At 35.8% G+C, this 27495-nt stretch overlaps 1 protein-coding gene across 3 annotated transcripts in view; it reads right to left on the bottom strand.

Annotated features, from left to right (window-relative positions):
• Positions 1 to 27495, bottom strand: part of arhgap42b (Rho GTPase activating protein 42b) — a 111715-nt gene that overhangs the window by 31874 nt on the left and 52346 nt on the right. For all 3 annotated transcript variants that reach the window (XM_016490764.1, XM_016490771.1, XM_016490779.1), the window contains exons 4-8: positions 22238 to 22309; positions 5315 to 5416; positions 4316 to 4426; positions 2206 to 2310; positions 636 to 765 (exon numbers count right to left, since the gene is read on the bottom strand). In XM_016490764.1, coding sequence (XP_016346250.1) covers positions 636 to 765; positions 2206 to 2310; positions 4316 to 4426; positions 5315 to 5416; positions 22238 to 22309 — 520 coding nt within the window. The remainder of the gene's footprint in view (positions 1 to 635; positions 766 to 2205; positions 2311 to 4315; positions 4427 to 5314; positions 5417 to 22237; positions 22310 to 27495) is intronic.

Here is a 27495-nt window from a genome sequence, read left to right as displayed (position 1 = left end):
CCCACCACCACCACCAAATATTACAAAATGTACTTTACAAACAAGAAAATACATTTACAATAACACAATACATTATAGGTATGCAAGCAAATAATGGACTACAACAAACTCAGTTTTCCTATTTTAATTGGTTAAAGTACCTACAATTAGCTTTATTTATTTTTATTTTTAATACATTTATAGAATAATTTAGAATATTTCTTTAAAATGTTTAAAAAAAGTGTGTATTTAATATGTATGTATACCTTTTATTTCTTTACTGGGATCATTTAATATGTTTGGATTTTAAAATCTATTGTTTTAAAATTATATTATACAATATATAAAGTATCCATCCACCAGAGGGCAATGTTATCCTTTCCTAGACCAGGTCATTCACTGTCTTATCTGAAATTCTATAATCTAATTCTAAGAATGTAATCTAACTGTTTACATGTGGAGAGCAATTTAATTCTGGCATTTCCTCTGCAGTATGAAGAAACAGGAAAAACACAGGATAAGACCAAAGTGAGGTCACTTAAGGAAGATAAAAATGAAAACCAAATTCTAGACTTATCATTATATATTTTTTAAAAAGTGTCTGGTATGGATGCTGGTATGCTCATTCTTAGTGTCTGAAAGACTGTAACACTCACGTTTCTCCTGGACATAGAGGTAGCTTTCCATTGTCCACTGGCCTGGGGGCTTCTGGTCTTGATCTGCAGATCGAACTCTGTTCATCAGCTTTTCTACTTCTTGCTTGGTGCTCAGAAAGTTGTTTCTTGTCTTCATCCAACAAATAAAAACACATGTACACAAACAGATCATAGGAACAGCAACTTTTTAAATTCCACATTCCACAGGCCACAATCAACAACCTGATCAACTCTATGCGAAGGAGATGTGTTGCACTGCGTGAAGCAAATGGTGATCACATCAGATACTGACTGGTTTTCGGACCCCCCCCAGACCCCCCAATACAGTAAAACTGCACATTTTAGAGTGGCCTTTTATCGTGGCCAGCCTAAGGCACACCTGTGCAATAATCATGCTGTCTAATCAGCATCTTGATATGCCACACCTGTGAGGTGGATGGATTATCTCGGCAAAGGAGAAGTGCTCACTAACACAGATTTAGACAGATTTGTGAACAATATTTGAGAGAAATAGGCCTAAAACTAAAAAGCAATTTATTTAATTCGAAGGCCTGTCGTTATTTTTTATTTGTGCTATCATTATTAATTTATTTATTTGTGCTTATTTTATTACTGACTGCTTACTTGTTTTTATTCAATTCAAAGTATGAAATCAAACTATCTTGTGCTACTGCACCAAAATTACCCCACTGTAAAATTAAAAAAACACTGAGTGAGCAAAAATTTGTGAGATAGCTAGTTATAATGGTAATTAAATAATGTTTACATATGTATAAAAGCCTACATTAAAATCCGTCATATAAATTGGTCTCTTCATTAGAAATTAGCCTACTGATTGCCACCATTGATGGACAAAATTTTTTAATAATATTAAAAATATCTGTATGACATTATATTCTGCAGTTCTTCCCTGTTGTACTGAATATCTATACTTTTCAAATTATCATATCGAAGTTAGAAATTCAAATATTGTGACAATTAATTTTGTAGGGTGCCACAAGTTTGTTAAAATTTCAAAAGGGTGCCGCGACTAAAAAAAGGTTGGGAAACACTGCTCTAGAGTACTTACATCTCAGGCAAATACATCACTGTGAATTATTAATACCACTCCTACAATATAAAAGGTGCTTGTCCTGCGGTACTGAAATACTGTTAAGGCTAATGTCTCACGCTTTCGCAGCAGCATTATTTCAGCGTATATATGTCGCAGTGCTGACATAGTGCTGCAGCACAGGTCTTTTGTGCTTTAGAACAAGCTGACATTTTGTGACACCACATCAGCTTTGAGTTTACAGTGACAGTCAAAGGTTAAAGGTCACAGAACCCAGACACAGAGATGCTGATGAGCAGCAGGAAGTGGTCAATATTGCCAATATTGATCAAAGACAAACGGAGCAGGTTACAGCATGAAAACAGAGGGCAAAATGGATGCAAAACTTTTTTATATGTGCCAGGCAAAACATCATGTGGCTTTATAAATATTTTCAAAAGTAAAAACACTTTTTTTTGGTCAAAAAGAGGCTACAGTAATTGAAAAAATGAAAGAGAAGCTGGATGGCTCTATACTTACATTCTGCAGGTTAAACTGTAGCTGTTGTTTGTAGGGCTCAAATTCGTGGGCCAGCTCATAACCCTCATGGTAGAATGTGAACAGACCCTGTAGGAAGGCCAAGAGCTGCAACCCCAAAGAGATATAAATACAGCAAGATGTAAATAAGTTTCCATCATATGCTTGTTGCACAACATATCCATCTCGTCCTCTTTCTCAGTGCAAACAGGGATTTCACAATGTTTTGTGTCAGTTTGTAAATTCTGAAGTTTTCACATAACGGCTCAATCAAAAGCCTGACAAGTCCTGCACACAAAGTTAAGCGCAATGTTCTCTACAATGTGTTAAAATAGGAGTATTTTTCCTCATTAAAATTTAAGACAGAAATAAATAAATCAATATTAATTTTGTGAAATGTGTGAAAATGATGTACACTCACTTGATATGAAGACTGTAGTTATCAGTAGCCCAATAAAAACCCCGTGTTTAATTTTACATGGAGAGGGTCGCCTCATGGGGGCAGCCATGTTGAGATCACATGACAAGCAATTTTCTGTAAATCTTTATATTATTGGATATTTTTGCTGACAAATATAAATTAATACAGTAGCACTGGTTATTGAAAACGTTCGCTTTTGCATGTTTCTGCATCCACACCACTAGGTGTCTGTACAAGTCAGACTTAGGGAAGAGGAGAAATGATACGATTTGATTTTTGAGAAAGAAATTAGAACCCTACAACCTCAAATGACTAAAAAGACATTTACTTAATATACTAAATTAATCATTTCATAATTGAAAAAATTGTTGTTGCACAGACCTGATGTACACACTGTAAAGAATAATTTTTCAAAGCAGTACGTAAAAATAGTTTCTGGCACGTTTTACAAGAAAATACCAGTCCTTCTATTTCAAAATTTCACGCTTAAATCAATGTGTTACTTGATATTTTTTGAAATTATTTGTGACATTTAATAGCAATTTCTGAGTGAAAACTGGTTCAAAGCCATTTTCTTCAGTGTACGGTGAGTGCATTAAGTTAGGACTAATGTTCCATCTATTAATAATTACAGTTATCCCAGCTTTCTTATCCTCGAGGCCTGTGCAAAGATTTGACTTTCTGATAGTGACTTTAGCAGAATACTTTAAAGATGCTGATGTCACACCCTGAAACTCAAGAGCAGACCAGACTGCGGTGCTTCTGGGAGATTAACAGCATCGTTTTTTCCCATGCCAGGTGATAAACACTGGATGCTCTAGCTCACTGTACCGCTCACACTTATGCATATAAATATGCTTAATGCAGAAATGAGTCATGCAAATTCTATCCACTGTTGTAATATGTGAGGTCCAGCTGTTGTGTATATCACGCGATCTGTCTGCTGAGTGGAGATTTAGATGCTAAACATGAAAAGGGCTGAAAAAAAGAACAGTAAGAGGTCTTCCTCTCAAACTATGTTTAACTGCAGAAAACTTTCAGTTATTGTTTTACTTTAAGAGGAAGGATCAGTTTTGCTTCAATTTCTGCAATAATGTGAGATTTTCATTTCCTATTGGATTGCATTTAAATTGATATTTTTTACTGACCAGTGCTGACCATGTTAGGTTCACCAAAAAATGAAAAGTCATCATTCTGTCTTCATTCACTCACATTCTTTCTTCTGTGGAAGATATTTTAAGAAATGTCTCAGTGTTTTTTTGTCCATTCAATGGAATTCAATGGCAACCAAAACTGTTTGGTTAGCAACATTCTTCAAAATACCTTGCCTTCCACAGATAAAGAAAGTCATACAGGTTTGGAACCAAATGATGGTGAATTTTCTGGGTGAACTGTACCTTTAATAGCTCAGGGGTATTGTGGGACAGGAAATGAGAGCTGAGGTTTGTAATTTGGCATGATAAAACAGTGAGATTATGACTCCAGTCTCCATAAACTGTCCAGCTACTTCCTGTTGGCTACAAAACCATTACTGACCAGATGGCTTGATTCTCATTGCAGCACACTGCATGATGGGCATCTGATTTCTTTTGCAGGATACACATTTGACTATATGTTTTGCGGTTGTGAGCGTGAGCGTGTATATTTGTCACTGAATATAAGAGGACATTTTATGTATCAGAAAGATCTTACCGGCTCAACAAATTCAAATTTCTTCTTCTCTTGAACCTCCTGGATTTTGAAGACGTATTCTAGAGAGGCGTCATGAAAGAGTTGCCTTTCCTTATCAATCTGAGCGTCAGTCTGCAAACGAACAAAGAGCGCTGTTACCCTAGAGACGGAGAGAAAGTTATGGCTGCCAGGCTTGTTTGCTCATTTTGGGCTTTGGTTAATGGATACATGTGAGAATTTCTGGCTCAGCTTTGTGAGAATCTGTGTAACAACAAGCTAAGCAAACGCAACTGAACAGCACGAAAGAAAAAAACAGGAACTGAAGCTTTTAAACGCTTGTTTTTAAAAGGATTAGTCATCCAAAAATGGAAATGTTATCATTATTGACACATCCCCATGTTGTTCCAAACCCATATGTCTTTCTTTCTTCTGTAAAACACAAAAATTCAAGCTTTCAAGTTGCAAAAAGAACACTAAGGACTATAAAAGTAGTTCACATGTCTTGTGTGTTATTATTAATTGGTTCCCATTCATTATAATTGCACGGAAAGAGCAGAATATACATAATTCAAATTCTCCTTTTATGTTTAACAAAAGAAAACGAGTCATACAGGTTTGGAATGGCATGAGGGTGAATACATTTTTAAATGAACTATCCCTTTAAATAATTACATCACCACCAATGTCGGCATCAAAAAAAGACTATTATTGTAAGATATGTACATCATTTCAGTCTTGCATGTGCTATTTGTCTCTGTTTTCGAGAAAATTAAACAGAATTGTGATTGGTTGTCTTTCTTGCTATACGTATTTAACCATTTAAACTTCTTTGTTGATTTGCTGTGAGCCTAGTGCACCGCAGATAGAAGTCATGATGGAAAGACACTTCTAATACAGCACTGCCTCAGAACTAAGACTAAAACCTAAACCTGAGTTCACTAATATTCTTTTGATGCCATGTAAGCGTTGGTATTTCCTTCGGAAAATGCAAATCTTAGCCTGATTTGTTGAATGATTCACCTCTTGGAGAGCGGATTCTTTTTTTCTGGACGACAGGTTGAGATGTTTTTCCAGTGAGGAGTAGTACTTTTCTGCCTCCTTGTCAAATTTCTTCTTCCCCTCCTATGGAAAACAAATGGTTGCTGCCATTATATTAGCATATTTAAATAAGATCAAAGTCAGTTACGTAAACTGTAAAATTACCAGAGCTGTCAATTACCCAAAACTACTGAACAATGGTTAACAAATAATACAAAGCCTTTCTCAGAACTGACTTTTAATGTTTTTTAGCGAATTAAATCGGTCACACAGGTGTTCTATCAGAGCAACAACAGAATCACATTAACTATGAACATGTTGCACTAATACTTGACAACAACAAAGTATGCCTGTGATCTGCCTGTCAAGCCATTAGGTGGCACTCCAATGCTTTATCACACAAACCCACTCCTGTCTCCCAATGAGATATGCAGTTTCTGCTATAGAAACAGTTTAGCCCATAATTGATAAATTGCAAGTAAATAAATATATTGTCAAGGAAATGAAATGACATAAACCAAGCATAAAGATGATTATATACTTAATCATACATAGTTACAAGATAAGATTAATCTCTTTCTGTTCTCAGTAGACAGAGAAGAGCAAATCACACAAAACTCTTGAAAATATACACAATCGCATTTACAGGCATTTGAATGCAGCTCTGAAATATCATCTAAAGTCTGTGGGTCAGTTATTATTAAGATTACATTCCCTGACAGATGCGTCTGTCAGATTTGCATTAGTCTAAATGCAGACTCATTAATGGCACAGGTAGTACCATAGACAGACTTCTGTGGAAATGCACACAAGAACTGTTCGTTCAAGCATACGAGAAAAAAGGTTTCAGCCAAGAGAATCAAATTACAGGAACACAAACTCACAAAGTATGCTCAATGTCATGGGTATTAAAAGTCAAGATGGTAGTTGTTGTTTTGTCATAATACAGTGACTTTTGAAAAGCCATCAATGCAGAAATGCTGTTTTGGCGGTACAATAGTATAGTTACACCATTGACCAACAGGGGCTAACTGGACCATGGTACTCTGCTAAACCCTGACCACTTGGCTGTGTCCAAAAGCTGAAAAATGCTGCCTCCGAAAGTAGCATATGCATGTCCAAATCCAATGATCATGTGACATCTTGTCTACTGAGATACCCTCATCAGATTTTTGTAAATGTATTAATTAAATATTCACTTTTTTTTATCACCAAATCAGTTTTATCAGTTATCACCAAAGCTATCTCTATTGCTGCGTCTCAATGTGCCTACTTATACTACGCCCTTAAAGAATGAAAAAGTACACACTTTGTTTTGAGAGTGTAGTAGAAGAGTAGGCAAGCTTTGGGACATACTATTACGTCACACAACTGCATCTTTAACTGATGCTCTGTCGCATAGATACACGTACCCTGTCACTGTAAACTGGCCTGTCAATCATCTTGTCACAGTTAACATCCTCCACATTTCATTTCATTTAACTTCCTACCGTATTGGAGAGAAAAGAAGTAGCTCGTTGATCTGCCAGTCGCGGGTCTTTCATGCCGAGAACTCTGCTCATATTTTATGCATAATGATGCATTTAAAAGTTAACGACCAAACAGATGTTTATAAAAGTTCACATTGCTGTTGCAGATGAAATATAACACAGATAACATTAAATAAATATTTTTTTTTTACCAGAATAAATGTTTAATATTAGTAACTGGAACCCCTTTTTCTAAGCCTCTCTACCTAACCACCGGTCGCGCACATCCGCCATGTTTGTAGTTTTTTTTTACGCGTTTTATTCGTGTTTGCAGTTCTGGACAGAATCCTTCACCAAAGCGCAATGGATTGTGGGCAATATTAGCCATTAGAGTGTGCACGGATCCACACTTCAAAAATCGACCTGAAATAGTAGACCATCCAGGGACTTTTGGCATACTCTTTTCAACATACGATGCTTTGGGACACACTTATTCTAATCTCACATACTATTTAAGATGGATAGTATGAACATTGAGACGCAGGGTATTTTGTTGTAGATCATTAAGAAACCACACGACTGTGGTCTTGGACTTTATACTGACACCTATTGGTGTGGAGGCACCACTGCACAAAACTACACTTACCTGAAAACGTTACCTGGTGCACATTTAGATGAAGAGTAACAGATGTGAATGATGAAGAGGAGAATTCTGAATTTAAAATTCAGACATCCATCTGCTTCTTCCATTCCCTGTCAAAACTCACAAGATAACTAACTTCACGAGAGGAGATTTCCACACAAGAGAATCCACAACACTGAATTCTTCAAAAGGCCCTGACTCCATTCAGTCTGTTTTCACACCTGAGTTGTCTTGCCTGAGGCCTTTCATGCAGCGATGCAATACGTGGATTCTACAGTTATCGCTATATTCAAAGGTCATATGTAAATTTTAAAGTGCTCTATTTCTTTGCAGCAACTCAAGGTGCTGTTCTGAGTGGGAGCATGGGAGATGACAGAGGGTTTGTTTGGACCACTGTCAAAAGACGCAAGCTGGTTTATTTGAGGGCCAGGGTTAATGCAAGGCCTAGCTGGTTAATGCATGAGCTCCATATATGTGATCCCAATAATTTTTAAGCACCTCAATGCAATTTCTATCAAAAAATGTGCAAATAATTCCAAATATGGATGTACATTTTCTGAAGAAAAGATATACAGAGAAACATGCATACTGAGCACAGTATGCTGTGAAAACAGCATATTCTGAAAACTGCTATAGTTGTAGTCATAGACAGTCATGCAGTGAAAGGAAACGACTAGTAAAACTTGCTTGTGTGTTTTTTTTTCTCATGGCCCCTCCATTAACCCTTGACTCCATATAACGGCTACTGATATGACGTAGTTAAACAGTGCGCTTGAACATTCTCACCACCACACAACGTCAGTGACAAAATAATAACAGTCCTGCATCCACCGCGTTTCCAAATTCCTGACAACAATCAATAAATAATTTCAAGATTGTGTCTTTAGACGCTTCCTCTACTATGTCCAGAAAAAAGTCTATATCTGACTCCTATGGGATATGAGTTAAATAATAAAACAGACAAATAAATGAATAAATACATTAGATAGTGTCTTGACAATCAATAAATTTCCCCTCGGGTTTGTTTGCTTTATATGAGAGGATGACAGAGGAATACAATATACTGGATGTCTTGGCTTGATGACATTTTTTTGTGATATGAATACTGCAAAAACTTGGCTTAAGGAAACACAGATTCTCTCTCTCCAACACAAAGATGCAGAGAGAGGGATAATAAGAGACAGAGGAAAATAGGAGAATTAACAAGCTTGAAATGTATTGGGATTGCCCCATTACTGTCTTAAATCAATGGGATAACTCACTATAACCACTCACAATAGAAGTTAAAAAGCTTCAAAACAACCCAAAGTAATAAGCCAGAGGCTTAATCATAACCAGGCCCACACAAAATCTCTACAGAATTCATTCGTGTTTGTTTATTCCGACAATAATGGAAAATTTGATAAGAATTTATGCCATAAAAAAGACTGTAATACTAAAAAGTCTACAAATAACTTCAGAGCTTGTTTATAAGTAGGTCCATGCAGTATCTGCATTCAGAATCTAGATGAAAAAGTGGAAGTTTGCAAAACTGATCTGAATAAGAGTGAAATGTGTTACAGAGATAGAGTACACTGCAAAAAGTGGTAACCTGCAATTGTTACGTTAAATATATATTTCTGCCTGATTTAACCCATATAACATTTTAGTTTTGTTTGTATAAATGAATGTATTTAGGTTGATTTAGCTATATTAAATAATATTTTTGACTTGAATAAAACTTGGTTATTTAGCTGTCACCATTTTTAGGTTACCATTTTTTTCAGCGTATCAAAGGAAACTATAAATACATCATCTTACAAAATGACAATTAGAAGTATTTTAAACATTTTAATGATGTGCAGTCACATTAGGGCTGGAGGATATGGCCAAAATTTATATCACGATATATTTCTTAATTTCGGTCGATATGATATAATTCCGATATCGATATGAACACTATTAAAAAAGCCTCATAAAAACGGCCACAACAGATGTCTGTACCTACAAACTTATGAAAAATTAATTTGCCAACTCTATGAAACCTACTCCTATAAAACTATATAATATTTTAGGAAAAAAATGGCGCAAATAAATAAATGTTCACCTTTTATTGGTATTTAGCCTTCATACAAACAAGAAATGTGAAATCACTGTCAAATAAATCTCAGACTCTCCTTATTAATATTAATATTTTTTACTTCAAACTATAGGCTAACATACCAGTCAAAAGTTTTTGAACAGTAAGATTTTTAATGTTTTTTAAAGAATTCAGAGATACATTCATATAAAACACCCGCGACAAGTTTTGATTTTAAAACGTGCTGTGCTCATGTTTATTCAATGAAGTCAAACGCCACAAATAAATCAATGTATGGGAAACTGGTAATGTATATCGAAATATCGGAAATGTGTTTAAAAATCATATCACCGTTACTGAAAAAAATTATATCGCGATACATATTGATATTGAATTATTGTCCAGCCCTAAGTCACATGAGATGAAAAATCATAACAGCGACCTAAAAAAAGTTTATTTTTACCAGCAGTAGGTCATGGGGCAGCCATGTTGAGATCACATGACAATCTCTACTAATAATTCCATAACATCAATAGATAGAACAAAAGATAAAATGACTGACTGTCAACACAAAATGGCACATTTCACACATTTGCCATAAATATAACTGTTCTAAAGGACGTTGCAGTTTCATTCATATCAGTAGCAAACTCTGGTATGGTTCGTAGGTCCACAACCAAGTTCGGAAAATAGAGATTATCATCCAAACTAACCAAACTCTGGGGTCAATGAACACGGGTGTGCAACAAAAGTGTTAGTATAAAAGCATTCCAAACAACATAGGGGATAAATAGAACTTTGCAAATTCATATTTAATATCTCTGAAAATGTGGTGCTTCTACAGGAACAGAATCAATGCAGGGCTAAACATAAGGCGCTGAGATGCGCTACCCAGTGTGATCCTCTTCTGTTGCTCCAGCAGGGTCTCCGCTGACCATCAGGGCTTTGTTTCAGACTTTCAACAATTTACTGCCGTCCTCTACTGGGATGACCTCACGTGACCTCTGCTCACGGGGGCAGTGTGAACTGCAGCCAGGTTAAAGACCGCTGTGCAACGGATGGGGCTCTGCATTACAGACAGACTTCAGACCCCCCACAGTGTGACAAAAAAAGCCAGGCAGACAAACATATGTGGCATGAGCGCATACACACACACATACTCACAGAGAATCCTGGAGCCTGCGGAGCCACCTGGCCAGACGGGCTGATGGCACCGATTTTGAGCGATCACTGCCTCAGATGCTGACAGCTCCAAGGGGAAACAAACCAACACCCCCAGGGGTGCACTGCACAAACAGCCCAGGCTCTTACTCTTTATTCTTTCTCTCTTCTGCTTTTAGAAGACATTAGCCAATATTCAGATCTCCGAGCTTGGTGCCAAATCTAAACAACTGTGATGGAATGTCCTGCCATTGTTTATTACATTCTGATATGAGTTCAGCAAATAAATATGATAGGATCAACTTACTAAGTACCAGAAGAGGAGAGAAGAGAGAGAAAGGACTGAGACAAGATGAGAGGAAAGGACAATATGAGTGAAGGAGACAAGAATACAAGATGAGATGAGAAGAAAGGCAGAAACTAGAGAAAATAGAGTAGAGAAAATGAGACGAGAAAAGAGATGATGAGATGAGATGAGCTGAAAAAAATAAAGATACAATAAAAGAGGAGAGGAGATGAGAAAAGAAAAGACAAGATATGACCAGATGAGAGAGAAAAACAGACAAATTGAGACATGACAAGTGGAGAGGAGAAGAGAGGAGACAAGAAAAGAGTGATGAGACAAAATGAAGAGAAAAGAAAAGAGGAAAACAAATTAAGATGATATGATAAGAAAAGAGGAGGAGAGGAGATGAAAAAAGACAAGATAAGACCAGAAGGCAAGAGACAAATTGAGACAAGACAAGTGGAGAGGAGAAGAGAGGAGACAAGAAAAGAGTGATGAGACAAGATGAAGAGAAAAGAAAAGAGGAAAACAAATATATGATAAGAAAAGAGGAGGAGAGGAGATGAAAAAAGACAAGATAAGACCAGAAGGCAAGAGACAAATTAAGACAAGTGGAGATGAGAGGAGAAGAGAGGAGACAAAAAAGAGTGATGAGACAAGATAAAAGAAGAGAAAGGAAAAGAAGAAACAAACTGAGATGATAGAAGAAGAGACAAGAGAAGAAGAACAGAGGAGATGAGATGAGAAGACAAGCTGAGACAAGATGAGAGGAAAAGACAGAGAACAACAGTAAAAGAGGACGAGTAAAGAAGATGACAAAAACTAAGAACATAGGAGAGGAGACAAAACGAAATGAGAGACGATAAAAGAAAAGACAAACTAAGACAAGATGAGCAGTGAAAACAAAATGAGATGAAGAGAAGAGAGAAGATGACAAGATGAGACAGGAGAGGAGACAAACTAAGATAAGATGAGAAGAGACAAAGGAGAGGACAAAATGAGGAGACAAGACAAGAAGAAGAAGAGGTAAAGACAAGAGAAAGACAAAAAACAGAGAAGAGGATTTGATACAAAATGAGAGAGGATAAGAGAAAAGAAACTGAGATGAGTTGAGAAGTGAAAACAACACGAGACAAGGAGCAGAGAGAAGATGAGACAAGATGAGAGAAGAGACAAGAACAGAGGAGAGGAGACAAACTGAGATGAGATGAGAAAAGAGAAAAGAAAGAAGAGATGAGCCAAACACAAGATAAAGACAAGAAAAGAGTAGAAGACAACACAAGATGAGAGAGGACAAGAGAAAAGAGCTGAAATTGAAGAAGAGAAGAGAAATGAGATTAGACAATGTGAGAGAACACGTCAAAATAAAGGTTCCAAAAGGGGGTTTTCACAGTGATGCCATAGAAGAACCAGTTTTGGTTCCCCAAAGAACCTTTCAGTGAACAGTTCTTAAAAGAACCACTTTTTTCTTAGTGTGAAGAACATCTTAATAATCTAAAGAACCTTTTTCTGCTGGAATGACAAGGTTCCACGGTTGGTAAAGGTTCTTTGTGGAACTATTGATGCCAATAACGAACCTTTACTTTTAAGATTGAAGAGGAGAGGACAAGATGAGAAAAGAGAAGAATAAAAGAGATAATATCTAGAGATAAAATCATTGCAGTAATCTTTAAATCTGTCCACCTCCCGTAGACAAGACTTATTCAAAAACACACTGTACTGCACTCTGCACCAGACAGGAAGTGCCCTAGATTAGACAGACCTTCAGCAGCGCTGCCCAGATGACCTGGATGCAGATCATTCATCATGAATTTTAAAACCATAGAAAGGCCTGACAGCAGCACTTCAGATACAACATGCATCTCTGTATTTCTGTCCAGCCAGATATCATTAACTGAGTTCCAAAGTTGCCTACCTAGACAACATTGTAAGGCATCATAGACCTGTTCCAAAAAGTAGACAGCATTGCATGTCTCCTTCACGGATTATGCAATCCCAGAATATACTGTGATAAGCTCAGTGAGTCTTGATTGTAACATTACTTTAGAATTGTTGAAGACATGGTTTAAAATTGCAATCCAGGCTGACTGGAAATACATGAATCTGCCTACATTTCAGTTTCCAGGTGAAGTCAAGTTTCTTTTTCACACAAATTATGATTACAAGGACATGATTATTGATTAATAATTTGTCTCATACATGGTATAATTTAATGAGAGGTGTTTTTGTCCCCAAATTCAGAAGCATGTATCGCAAATTAATTACATGGTCATTCTATATTGTGAATATTCAATGCTAAATGATCTGACAAACAGTAAAGTTTTTTAGAAAGAATAATATAAAAACGAAAAAAGAACGATTATTGATTTATCAATAAATTATGAATAATTTACTGCCATTGTTTAATCTGCCAATTTGTAATCATGTAATCCATAAAAATAACTGTAATCTGATTATAAGCATTTTAAAATGTATTATAATCTAATTACAAGTACTCAATTTTTTATCCAGATTACAAGTAAAAAGTTACTACCCAGCACTTTTACCATAGTGCATGATTTATAATTTAATACATTTTAATACCAAAACACAAGATGAGAGAGGACAAGAGAAAAGAGCTGAAATTGAAGAAGAGAAGAGAAATGAGATTAGACAATGTGAGAGAACACGTCAAAATAAAGGTTCCAAAAGGGGGTTTTCACAGTGATGCCATAGAAGAACCAGTTTTGGTTCCCCAAAGAACCTTTCAGTGAACAGTTCTTAAAAGAACCACTTTTTTCTTAGTGTGAAGAACATCTTAATAATCTAAAGAACCTTTTTCTGCTGGAATGACAAGGTTCCACGGTTGGTAAAGGTTCTTTGTGGAACTATTGATGCCAATAACGAACCTTTACTTTTAAGATTGAAGAGGAGAGGACAAGATGAGAAAAGAGAAGAATAAAAGAGATAATATCTAGAGATAAAATCATTGCAGTAATCTTTAAATCTGTCCACCTCCCGTAGACAAGACTTATTCAAAAACACACTGTACTGCACTCTGCACCAGACAGGAAGTGCCCTAGATTAGACAGACCTTCAGCAGCGCTGCCCAGATGACCTGGATGCAGATCATTCATCATGAATTTTAAAACCATAGAAAGGCCTGACAGCAGCACTTCAGATACAACATGCATCTCTGTATTTCTGTCCAGCCAGATATCATTAACTGAGTTCCAAAGTTGCCTACCTAGACAACATTGTAAGGCATCATAGACCTGTTCCAAAAAGTAGACAGCATTGCATGTCTCCTTCACGGATTATGCAATCCCAGAATATACTGTGATAAGCTCAGTGAGTCTTGATTGTAACATTACTTTAGAATTGTTGAAGACATGGTTTAAAATTGCAATCCAGGCTGACTGGAAATACATGAATCTGCCTACATTTCAGTTTCCAGGTGAAGTCAAGTTTCTTTTTCACACAAATTATGATTACAAGGACATGATTATTGATTAATAATTTGTCTCATACATGGTATAATTTAATGAGAGGTGTTTTTGTCCCCAAATTCAGAAGCATGTATCGCAAATTAATTACATGGTCATTCTATATTGTGAATATTCAATGCTAAATGATCTGACAAACAGTAAAGTTTTTTAGAAAGAATAATATAAAAACGAAAAAAGAACGATTATTGATTTATCAATAAATTATGAATAATTTACTGCCATTGTTTAATCTGCCCATTTGTAATCATGTAATCCATAAAAATAACTGTAATCTGATTATAAGCATTTTAAAATGTATTATAATCTAATTACAAGTACTCAATTTTTTATCCAGATTACAAGTAAAAAGTTACTACCCAGCACTTTTACCATTTATAAGATTTATAATTTTATACATTTTAATACCAATATCAATAAAAAAGCTACTTTCATCAAAAAGGTTGATGTTTACTGAATTAAAATAAACTACTTCAGACAAAAGGTGTTTAAAATTGTGAAAAGTGTTGAAAATTAAATTCAGTAATGGTAAACTGTGTATATCCATACATGTAACCCAAAATCTTGTTTTTAAAAAGTCCAGTAAACTTTTTAATATCCATTTATTTTGAAAAGTTTTTCATTGGAAAGTATGGATAAAAACTGATCTACTAAACAGCTGCCAATGTAGATGGTAGACATCTAAAAACATACTGGTTTCTAAAATTCAATATTTAATCAAATAGACAGTTACAAACGAAAGGACGTGTGTCTATCAGTTTCTGAAGTCTGTGAACATAAAGTACAGATGCTGTAATTCTTGCTCATGATTACCCAGTTGCTCGCCGTTCACAATGTGCTTCTTTCTTTCAGTAACTGCATGTTTGCACAATGTTCCGAGTTTCACGGTTACCTTGAATGTCATCAGATATGCTCTGGTCTAGGGAAGTGGGAGTGTGTCGAAATTTGAAGGTGCGAGTTTTTGTGTAAGTGAGGTCTTGTCTGTGAATTTCTGAGTGGTTAAGGACATAAACAAAGCCTCAGCTCTTTCTTTGACCAGGGTTAGCTCAACCTGCCGGCTGGAAATGCAAGGTCTCGAGCTGAATACTGTACATCCACAATCTCAGTGAGCCACTTCTTTGTAACTTGTACCTTGTAAAATAGAATCCTAACTGAAAAGGAACCTCACAAATTAAACTGAAAACACACCTACATACAGCTATGCATGAAGCGCCACACTGATGCCCTGAAGATATGAAATCTTCTTGAGGTAGACTACAACCTCAAAAATGTTTACGCTAGGGGTTCCAAGGCGTGTCATAAACATGATCGTACATGTTGATGCAAAACAAACACTCTGAACACACACATTTCCACATAATCAACACTTCTCTTTCTTCACTTCTTTCAATCTGCTTTTACGTGCTATGAATCAAAAGAAGCCTCCTTCGTAAAATATCTAACTATATATAGGAACTTTTTAGAAGACGCATCTCATTTGTGGTCTTTTGTTTGCCATTCTGTCTGCCTAACCACTTAGTCAATCTCATAACGGCATGTTTCATTAGCAAAGTCTCGGTCGGGGCAGATGTTCATTCACCCCCTGCCTTCTGCCACCTGCTCCAGCCACCGTCAGTCCAGAGGTGGCTTCACACGTGCCTCGTATCTCCAGCCGTCACTGTGACAGAAAACCACGGGCCCACATCCATCATTACTCCATATTTCTCTATAGGCATTGATGATCTAACTTCTGCTGGGCAAACGGGTACTTTTTAAAGTTTGTAAGGTGATTTTTAAAGTACATTTTGTGTGAGATATTAAATTCTATCAGATACAGAAATGGAATTTTGCCATATCAAGCTAAATTAATACATTTTAATACTTGTTGTGGTATAATTATTCCTTTAGGAAGTTAACAAGGTTGACAGTTTATGTTATGTTAGGTTATGTTACAGTTAAGTTTTATCTATTTGACTTTACAAGTTTGGTGCTTGAAGTCATGAAACTAAAAGGTGCTTTTAGAATGAGAATGTAAATGTGATGTTTTGAGGGTTAAAGAAAGGTAACAGGGTTGACAGTTTTAGGTTTTACATATTTTACTTTGTTTTGTGTGTGAAGTCATGAAACTAAAAGGTGCTTTTAGAATGAGAATTTAAATGTGATGTTTTGAGGGTTAAAGGAAGGTAACAGGGTTGGACAGTTTTATGTTTTACGTATTTGACTTTACAAGTTTGGTGCTTGATGTCATGAAACTAAAAGGTGCTTTTAGAACGAGAATTTAAATGTGATGCTTTGAGGGTTAAAGGAAGGTAACAGGGTTGACAGTTTTAGGTTTTACATATTTGACTTTGTTTTGTGTGTGGGGTCATGAAACTAAAAGGTGCTTTTAGAATGAGAATTTAAATTTGATGTTTTGAGGGTTAAAGGAAGGTAACAGGGTTGACAGTTTTATGTTTTACGTATTTGACTTTACAAGTTTGGTGCTTGATGTCATGAAACTAAAAGGTGCTTTTAGAACGAGAATTTAAATGTGATGTTTTGAGGGTTAAAGGAAGGTAACAGGGTTGACAGTTTTATGTTTTACATACAGTATTTGACTTTAATTGTTTTGTGCTTGAGGTCATGAAAGTAAAAGGTGTTTCTTAGAGAATTTAAATGTGATGTACCACACAAACGTATATGGTAACAGGGTTGACAAATAATCTGTGAACAAAACTTCACATATCTTTACTATCAAAATATCATAAATATATAGACAGAACAGTCTAGTTGCACTTAGCTCTAATCTGCTAAATGTGAATACAAGTCATGAAGATATTAAAATATTATAAACATCAACATGATTTTCTGTTAAGCTACTTCAAATAATGTGCATATAGGCAATACAAATAAATTTGACCTGACTTAAATGCTAGAATTAATTTTCATAATTTGGTTTATTAATCAAAATTGTAAATATTTGTAAGTAAACACAGGAAAGATTAGGCACAGACAAAAAGAAAATAACACACAAAAAGTATACAATAAAGTAAAAGCATTTTTATAATATTTCTAGAAAATGCCACATAACACATTAGTTAGCATTAACAGAGTACAAGTTGGCACTAGCTAGTCATTGTTAAAGTTATGTATATGAGAGACACAAATGTTTTGTAGAATGACCCAGCTGGTTTCTATGGCCAAATTGGTAAGTAACATTTTTTATTATCAATAAACTATGCAAATCTATTTTCATGGCAAAAGTAACAAATGCTTACTGTAGTTTTTAGTTCAGTGAACTAGATAATACTGTTGGCAATAAATGTATCGGCATATGTTACGTTTGTGGTCCAGTTTGAGAGCGTAGTTTTATTTATTTATAGATTTCGGAGCTGATATACTGATTTGATGACCTGTTGGTTCCAGTTTTATGAGACGTGGCTCACAGGGAATTACACACACCAGTCTTAATACCATTAGCTGAGATCATTAACTTCTGTTCTGGGGTAGATTTGTGCCAGTGAGTGACATTTGCAGAGGAAGGGAAAAGTGAATAAGACAAATGTGAAAAATAAAACGAAATACCAATAAGTCGAGTATTTGTTTTAAAACAGCAAAAAAAAGAAAAAAAGATACATTCATTGTAACTGAATATGGAGAAGGGCGAACACTACAATTCTACAAAATCTGTCCTCATGTTCCTTTAAAATTGCACATCTTGTGATTCTGAGCTTTGACGACCCATATGTAATTGCTCTCCCATAGTAAAAACTAGTGCTGTCAAAAGATTAATCGCGATTAATCGCATCCAAAATAAAAGTTTTTGTTTACATAATATATGTATGTGTACTGTGTATATTTATTATGTATATATAAATACACACACATACAGTATATATTTTGAAAATATTTACATGTATATACATTTATATATTTATGTTATTATATTTTATAATATATATAAATATATTTAATATAATTATATAAACATAACATATTTTTCTTAAATATATACATGCATGTGTTTGTATTTATATATACATAATAAATGTGTACAGTATACACACATATATTATGTAAACAAAAACTTTTATTTTGGATGCGATTAATCGCGATTAATCGTTTGACAGCACTAGTAAAAACCTCGTTCCTGTGACGTGCCGAGGTGTTTGGCCAACAGGAAATAAATTGTTCGGGCTTTGGGCTTGAGCGGCCCTTTTATCGGCCACTGACCTCACTCCGTTAACCAGCTGGAGCTGCAGCAAGGCTGTAATTCCCTAATAAGGGCGTCTATACCTCCCAACCACCCTCTGAACACTAAATTTGAGCAAGAAGGAGGTCTGGCAGCCGGCCGATCCTCCACATTCCCATAATCATTTAGTAAGGCTCCTGACTCCACAGCTAGTGTTCAATCCATTCTCCACATTTAGAGTATGTTTATAGTAGAGGAGAAAGGTATAAGTTATTAAAAGCAAGTGGTTGAAAAGGAGATAAAGAGTGAAAGAAGAGACTTGGGTGATGACTGTGATAAGTGCACTTTCTGCAGAGAGAGGTTGAGGTGAATGTTTAGTTTACAAAAACAGAGTGAGATATACAACAGTACAATAAAAAAGGCATATAAAATCATGCCTATATATATAGTATATAGGCATGATTAGCATATATATTAGTATATATATTCTGAAAACAGCTTTTGTGTGTGTGTGTGTGTGTGTGTGTATGTGTGTGTGTGTGAGAGAGAGAGGATTTTCTCATTAGCTCTCAAATCTCATTTGCACTACTATATAATCAAAGTTGCAGCATCACAATCGGAAGCGTTTGACCTTATGTGATATTAATCCTGGCACAAATATAAAGCTTTGCCACAGCTGAAGATTTGCAGTGAACAATGTGAATTCATGAAACATGAGCATAAAAGATTTTGTTTCTAAAATCATTCCTTTCCATAATTATGTACAAACAACAATTGTATAATCTATACAGGATTTACACATTCTACCTACTTTCACGAATAAAGTCTATTTTATGGAAGAGAATCAATATTCTACTAAACTTTTCATTTTGTTTTCCATAGAAGAAAAAAGTCATGTGGGGAGGAAATAATGACAGAATTGATATTTTGGACTATACCCACTATACTATATATATTTTTTTGTACTGAAAAGTAAGAGAGAGCTTCACAACACCACACTGGTTGATCTCAATCAATGAGAATCCGCCTCTGCTTGCATTGTGTCCACCCATTCGCTCAAAAGCAGAGAGAATACTGGTCCTCTGGTCCTGCAAGTGAACCTTACACAAAGCACAAGCCACATGCACAAACCCTTTTCATGCAAAATAAATCAAAAGTGGCTTTGGGGTAGGAATATAAATCAGAGGGCTTGGGTTATGTACAGATGGGTGAACCTAACACTCGCCCCAAGGAAGACACTCAGCATGTGTGTTTGAGTGTATAGGTATATATTTATTTCGGACTGAGTGTAGTTGTATATATGTGTGATTGAATATGTGCGTGTGATCTTTCAGACCCCAAGGGGCTCAAACTGCTGGACATTTTGATGTTGCTTATTTTAATGTATAATGAGTTTCTACTTTACAGCGACGCAGCCAAGTGTGTGTGTGTGTGTGTTTGGAAACGTGTTTGTGTTTAGACTGTGGACAAGTTTTGTTTGGACTATGTCCCACCAAAATCTGCCACTGCGTTGTTTATGATTTAAAATATTCCTTATAAGGTGTTTGCTGTTAGCATGGTTTGAATTTATTATTATTATATGTCTGAAGATAATAATATTTTATGAATGTTTAGACATTACGAGAGTTCCTTCATACCACTAACTAAAAAGTGCAATTCAATTACCATGTTTGCCATGCTGTGTAGTATCTTGTAGTAGTTTGAAGTATCTTTGTATCTAGGTGCAAATCATAGTATTTCTTATATGATTTCATTATTTTACTATGGTACCACCACAGTAATTTGCAGTACCACACAGTGGGCCTCATTTATCAATCTAACGTAGAAACGAGCGCATATCCGTGTGCACAAATCAACTTATGACAGAGTTCACGTGTGATTCATGAAACATTTGTATGCCGCCAATCTCATCGTACGAATGATCGCACGTTGATAAATGTGGCGGCAGAAAACAATCATCATTTGAATATCACTCCCCTAAAAACAACCTGGTTTAGAAGCCTCACCCCTAGAGTTTACGACACGGAGAAACGAAACCCGGCCAAAAAGAGAAAGTAATCTCATGAAAGAGAAATTGATCTTACTCCAAAAACACCCGTTAACCTTGTAATTGCAAACAATTAGGCTACATTCATTTATGTAATTTATATGTATATTAAAATACTCGTAAATATAAACAGCCTATTTAGTTCCCGTCACTCTACAACAAATATTTTAAATTTAACGGAATTCAGAACAGAACAAGAATGAAAAATAAGTAGTTACATCCGTGTAAAATCCTTCACATGCGCAAAAATGTTTGTTTGGGCACTGCACGCTGATTTTACAGAGGACCTTTTAAAATAAACAGCGTAACTTTTATATTGTGTGTGATCCTATTTATTTTATTCTTTTATAGACTTAATTTCTGTTTTTCTCCTTTCACAGAAGCGCTGCAGGTGCAAGATGCGACGATTGAATCCTCATGGTCTTGTTTATGCTGCTATTTGCGCATTTAAAGCTAAAGCCCTGTACAATGAGATTTGATCGTAGCCACCGCTCACGTCCATATTGATAAATTCCAAGTTTTTCGTTGAAACGACCGTACGCCCAATTTTCTGTCGTACATTCATTTCGTAAATGAGGCCCAGTACCTGCATTAAAACATACAATACAAATGTTTTTAAGATGATGGTTTATTTATGCTTTTCCACACAATATATCTTGCTTAATCACTATTTTAAAGGCATTGTTTATAATTTTTTGACTGAACTAAAGCATAAAAATACCATAATATATTTGCAGATTTTTAGGAAACATGCTAAGTTCACATATTTGTTTCTTCAACAAACAATGCTACAGTCAGTTATTCTGCCAGATGCAAAAATTGGAAGTGACCTGATGGCCTACACAATACAACACATTGAAAGCACTATAAGCCTCAATTTCATACCACTTTTGAGAAGTACAGTGACCGTACCATGGTACAATGATGGTATTACCATATCTCTCAATATATACACTACCAAAGAATTGTTCCTTCACATAATAACACAGTACTAACAAAAAGTCTATTGTAATACTAAGCTCCTTCTTTGTTAGTTGTATGAAGGCAGACTTGTAGTAGCTGAACATTCATAAAATATTACTCTCTTTATGTATTTAATATATGCATCAAATCATGCTAACAGTGAAAACTTTATAAGGAATCAGTTAAATCATAAATACACAGTAGTAATAGTGTTTTGATGTGCACTTATATAATGAATTGTTGCCGTATTCATATACTACGGTATTTACTTGGTATTCTAAGATACTTGAAATAATAAATGGCAGGGCAAACATGCACTTTTAGGTACTTTTTAGGTATTAAGGCACTCTTGTAATGGCTAAACGTTCATAAAACATTACTATCTTCAGGTATTTATTATATCCATCAAAACATGCTAACAGCAAAAACCTTATAAGGACTAGTTTAAATCCTAAATAACCCAGTAGCAGATTTTAGCAAAATATATTCCAAACAAGATTTGTCCTGTCTAAACGCAAACACGTTTCCAAACACACACACACAAGCATAAATAAGTAAGTAGCATATTTTAGCCTCGTTGGTACCTAGACCAAATACCAGGGTATTTTTGGTTATTGTCTAAAGTGATATAGGATGACTTACCTTGGCTGCTCCGATCTGCTCTTTCCGGAATCTCTCCAAGGGTGTGATCAGAACATCATCAGCATTCTGTATCTGCAAACAGTCAAGCACAGATGCAAGGTATTTCATGAGAAAACCGTCTTCATTAAACTACATTAACTTCTGTGAGGTTCACAGCTTGAATTAAAGTTAGAAGGCACATGTAATATTAACGCCAAAAGCTGAGAATTTTAACAATCTCACTTTTATGAGCAAATTTGTGGTGCGAGTTTACATTTCTGCTTGTGAGAACATTCACACCAACACTTCAGGAGAGCAGTAATGATTAGTATGATAAAACTTCATTCATCAGTATTCATTTAATGAGAATTCCAGAGCACACTGCTGCAGTACACTCCACGACTATTAAAATTAGGAAAATTAGCAATAATATGAACACTGTGAATTTGAGCAAATGGTTTTTTGTTTTAAACAGGCCATGAAACACACCGACGTTGTCAGAGCCGAGAGAAATATGGCCCTCAACAAGCAGAGAAGGAGTTTTACGTCCACAGACACAGTATGAAATATGTCTCTATATCTCTATATCATGCGCTCAAAAAGCCCCTCACAGCACACTGACAGAGATAGCAGGAGACTCTGTCAGTTACAGCATCAGTCTGTGCATGTTTGTTCGTCTTCACTGTTCCAGATCACAGGGTGTTCTGGGTGTTTGCTAGGCAGACGTATAATAATTACAGATAATGCTTAAAGTAAACTTTATAGAAGAATAAACATTCCCTGACACAGTTTGCACAGGTATCACGAAAGGCATCTATTGTGCATGTGTCATAACCAGAATATTTGTGAAAGCCAGAAGCAGCTTTAACTGTACAGAACCTTAAACTGCATGCATGCATTTTAAGATTGTTCATGTTGTGCCCAAGAACAACTGAGAGCAGGATCCTAATTCTATAAAGGTCAGCGGTGCCTCTGCACATGGTTGATGAATTATGTCTATGATTGGCTTCCTGTAGTGCTTTTTGTTGCACAGCTGAATCAGCCTGCTTCTGAACATGCTGTTCATTCCTACAGGCATGTCATGGAGGGGGTGGAGAGTGCTGTCCATGATGTTGTCCAGCAGCTTTGACATCGTTCTCCTCTCCTCTACAACCTCCAGATGCTTCTGTTCCTCTCCAGTTAAAAAATATGCTTTCTTGATGAGCTTGTTCATCTCCAGCATTACTCCCAGAGCCCCAGCTCACTACAGTGTAGAACAAGGCAGTCACATCAACAGACTGAAAGAACATGTGCAGCTACATACACCTGAGAAAAACCTGAGATTTCATTGCTCTGGCCCTTTTTAAAAGGATGAAGAGTCTCAGTGTTTTTTATCCAGTCTGCTGTCAATGTGAACCCCAAGGTTTCAAACCAGGGATCTATGATATGATATTATATTAAACTGTTCCAGTCCTTGTTTCTGATTGGAAAATAAGCAATCAAATAAACATAGCTTTAGAAATAAATATTTATTTAAATAATTAAATAATAATAATTTATGCATTTAGCAGACACTTTTATCCAAAGCGACTTACAGTGCATTCAGGCTATACATTTTTTACCAGTATGTGTGTTCCCTGGGAATTGAACCCACGACCTTTTGCACTGCTAATGCAGTGCTCTACCACTGAGCCACGGGAACATTGTTCAGCATAGAATTTATTACACCTAAACTTATAGGCTACAGTTGCCATGATTTTTTTTATCAGCTGCTGAATTTGAATTGGTATTTACAGACCGTTTATTGCAGCTCGGAGATAGCATGAATGCATTTACACTGCAATTTTAAATAAATAATTCAGTGAGATTATTAATGGGTTTTAACAGTTCACCCAAAAATGAAAGTTCTGTGTTGCATGGAGATGCACAACAGTTCTGCTGTGGCTTTATAAATAATATTTTCGTTGGCAAAGTTGAGCAAAAACAGACAACAATACTGTGTCTAAAATAATTAACCAACTTCTTATTAATTAAACTCTTGTATAAAATGTATATCACATTTGCATTCTCGTTGCTCATGTGATATTGCTTAACTATATGGTATGATATACATCTGAAACAAAAACCCATACAGGGGCATTTTTGCCCCAATATCTTGAACTTCACCCTATAGGCTACATCATGCAGTGATTTCTTACCCTGCATCATAACATTATAAATACAAAAAGATATCCTAATATAGCAATACAGAATGGATGAATATTATATTATATTATATTATAGTATATTACAGTGTTTAAATGCAAAAATAAATAAATAAGTTAAAGTCCGCGTGAACTGGAAGTTGAACTTCATTTCAGTATAGTGATGTATTTCCAACTAAAACAGAATATTGAATAGACGGCAGGGTTTTATTTTAGCGCTCCTCCTCTCCATCTCTCACTCATAGCAAACTAATGGTTGGAGGAGCGTGGATAAGCATATTCTGCCCAAGCCATGCCATGGCCCAAGCATCAAACTGACGTCATCAGAGCAGGAATGCCATTCCAGAGCGTAAGCAAATGTTGAGATTTTGATTAAAGATTACCAAGACAAACAATTTTTTCAGTGGATTAACTTGCATGGATTAATTGTTCACCTCAAGACTAACAATGTACGCTAACAAACTAAACAGAGTCAATTTTGATTTCATGAAGACTTGTAAAAAATATATGTAAACACAGGAAACCAGAATATATAAGCTACATCAAAGCAGCAAATATACCATGTATTTATGTCATGTCTTTTTAATGCTAATTAAATACCGCTCACACAATTTTCCTTCAAGTACATTTCTGCAGTGCATTGCAACTGCCATTGAGATGAATAGGAATACAAACAGATATTTCTCTCTCCACGTATTATAAACCTCCTTGCCCAAAACATGCAAACATTCCAGGTCAGGATGCACATCTGCGTATGTGGAGCAGACCTGCCGTGGCGGTGTGACATGACACTCGGTTAGATTGACAGAGTCATTTCGCACCGTGAGGGTGTGTGATAAAGCTATAACACAGCACATAATACCTGGTCTAATTTTAGAGAGACCTTTCTCCTCCACCCTCTCTGGAGAGCGTCTCTCTCTCTACCCATAAATCAAAAATAATTGTTTTCATTGTCTCTAAAACCCCCTGAAACACACGGTCACCCTCACCTTTGCCTGACAAAGGCACACAAACCTCATCTACATCCGAACGCTCGGTGATTAGCCGCAAAAAAAAAGCACTGCTTCATTGGTATTCAAAAACGGCCCCCCTGAGCCTTGAATGGAGAATTTCGAAAGCGTAACTTTATCAAGGAATTACTGGTTAGATTAATACTCCGACACGAGAGAAGAACTGCGATGCGAGCATCATCCCTACGGCTAGTGGAGACGATAAACGCTAAATGCGGCTAACTGGAAAGTAACTCAATAACTACTCCAATTTCCAGCTCATTCCTTGATTATTATTTTATGACCAATGAATAAAGCATGTGTATTCAAAACTCTGAACAATCCGTAGGGCACAAACAGTATCATCCCTTAGATCTGAAAGGGATCCGATCTATATGATTTTAATGCATGAGTTGAATCAGGACACCTTGGCTGCACTTTATTAGCCGTTTGGAGTGGAAAGTCTTCACGGCTGATTTCATACCGTCTTAACTTCCCTGGCTGTAGAGCAAAACATCCTGTGCTGCAGTGCTCAGACACTGTGACTAATCTGAATCTGAATGACTTGATATCAACAGTGAAGGTTTTCATTGCATTTTTTCCCTCTGTAGTTGTGGAGGCAGTTCTCAGGACACTTGACCTTTCGAATTCATTTCGGGATTAGCTGCTGTAATCATCCTTATCTGGAATGGCCTGTCTTGACGGGGCCTTTGAAGAGAGTCTCACTTGTAGGGATCACATGTCACCGGAGACATACCAGGGACATAAAAAAAAGCTTAAATCCAAAAACCAATTGCTTTATCATGCGGCAAGTTTATGTAAATCATACACGCAAAAAGTTGGAGTAAATAGATTTTACATTTCACTCCTTGGAACTGTTTAACGCCCCAAGAGACGTCATGCCACGAGGCCTAAATACAATGCTAAAAAGATCTGAAAAGCACAAAAAAAAAAAAAAAAAAGAATAAAAAAAAAAAAATCTAAAGCATAAGCACAAAGGAAAACAGTGTTTCTGTGAATAAATATAGATACTTTATCGCTTTTTGTCATATTATTGTGAGTAGTATGGTTAAAATAAACATGTTAAAAAAAAAGAAAAAAGAGTTGGAACATATACATTTCACAGTACATAGTACTTTTAGATATACAGGTGCATCTCAATAAATTAGAATGTCGTGGAAAAGTTCATTTATTTCAGTAATTCAACTCAAAAATACACGAGTTTCACAATTTGAGTTGAATTACTGAAATAAATGAACTTTTCTATGACATTCTAATTTACTGAGATGCACCTGTACATGCAAATGTGTGTGGAAAAAGAACTAACTCAGTTCCTACTTTTTTCTTGCATATAAACTGAAATACATATAAAAAGTATTCTGAAAATAACCGAAAATGAAATATTCAATAATTAACTAAAAAAAAATTGAGATGTATATCAACAATTAAACTGCATATAAACATCACTAGATATGAGAGTTCAGAGACATCTACAATTATACATTTTAATGAAACACTAAAGAAATCAGTCTGTTTTTTAAAAGCACTGAAAAATATATGAAGTTGTTAGCAATCAATACTTTTACTTAATCATATGATAGACTCATCAGCTCTTTCAAGTTACTCATAAAAACTTTTCATAAGAGATCAAAGCAAATGCCTACAAGGAACAAAAGCACCTGGTTCATCCCGGGCATCTGAGAACAGTCGGCAGTGATCTATATACGACTCTAATTGGCGTCAGTGAGGTTGACTGCAAAAATTTGCTTTGAGCTGAAAACCGAATGTCTGCTGAATTCATTTGGATGGCGTTAAACAGATCTCACAGCACGCATGCCACCGGTGAACCTAAAGAGAGAAGGAAATCCATTTTGGCTCTGCAGCGTTACCCATAAGGCATTTCACCAGCAAGGTACATCTAATTTCTATGATGAACTCATATAGATTTTTCATGACAGCATTTTCTCAATTAAAGGGGTCATATGATGCTGCTAAAAAGAACATTATTTTGTGTATTTAGTGTAATGAAATGTGTTTATGCAGTTTAAGGTAAAAAAAAAACATTATTTTCCACATACTGTACATTATTGTTTCTCCTGTATGCCCC

This window comes from Sinocyclocheilus anshuiensis, unplaced genomic scaffold (genome assembly GCF_001515605.1).
Source record: "Sinocyclocheilus anshuiensis isolate Anshui unplaced genomic scaffold, SAMN03320099.WGS_v1.1 scaffold569, whole genome shotgun sequence".
NCBI lineage: Eukaryota > Metazoa > Chordata > Actinopteri > Cypriniformes > Cyprinidae > Sinocyclocheilus > Sinocyclocheilus anshuiensis.
Note: the sequence above shows the minus strand (reverse complement) of the source record. Positions and strands in the feature narration are given on the sequence as shown.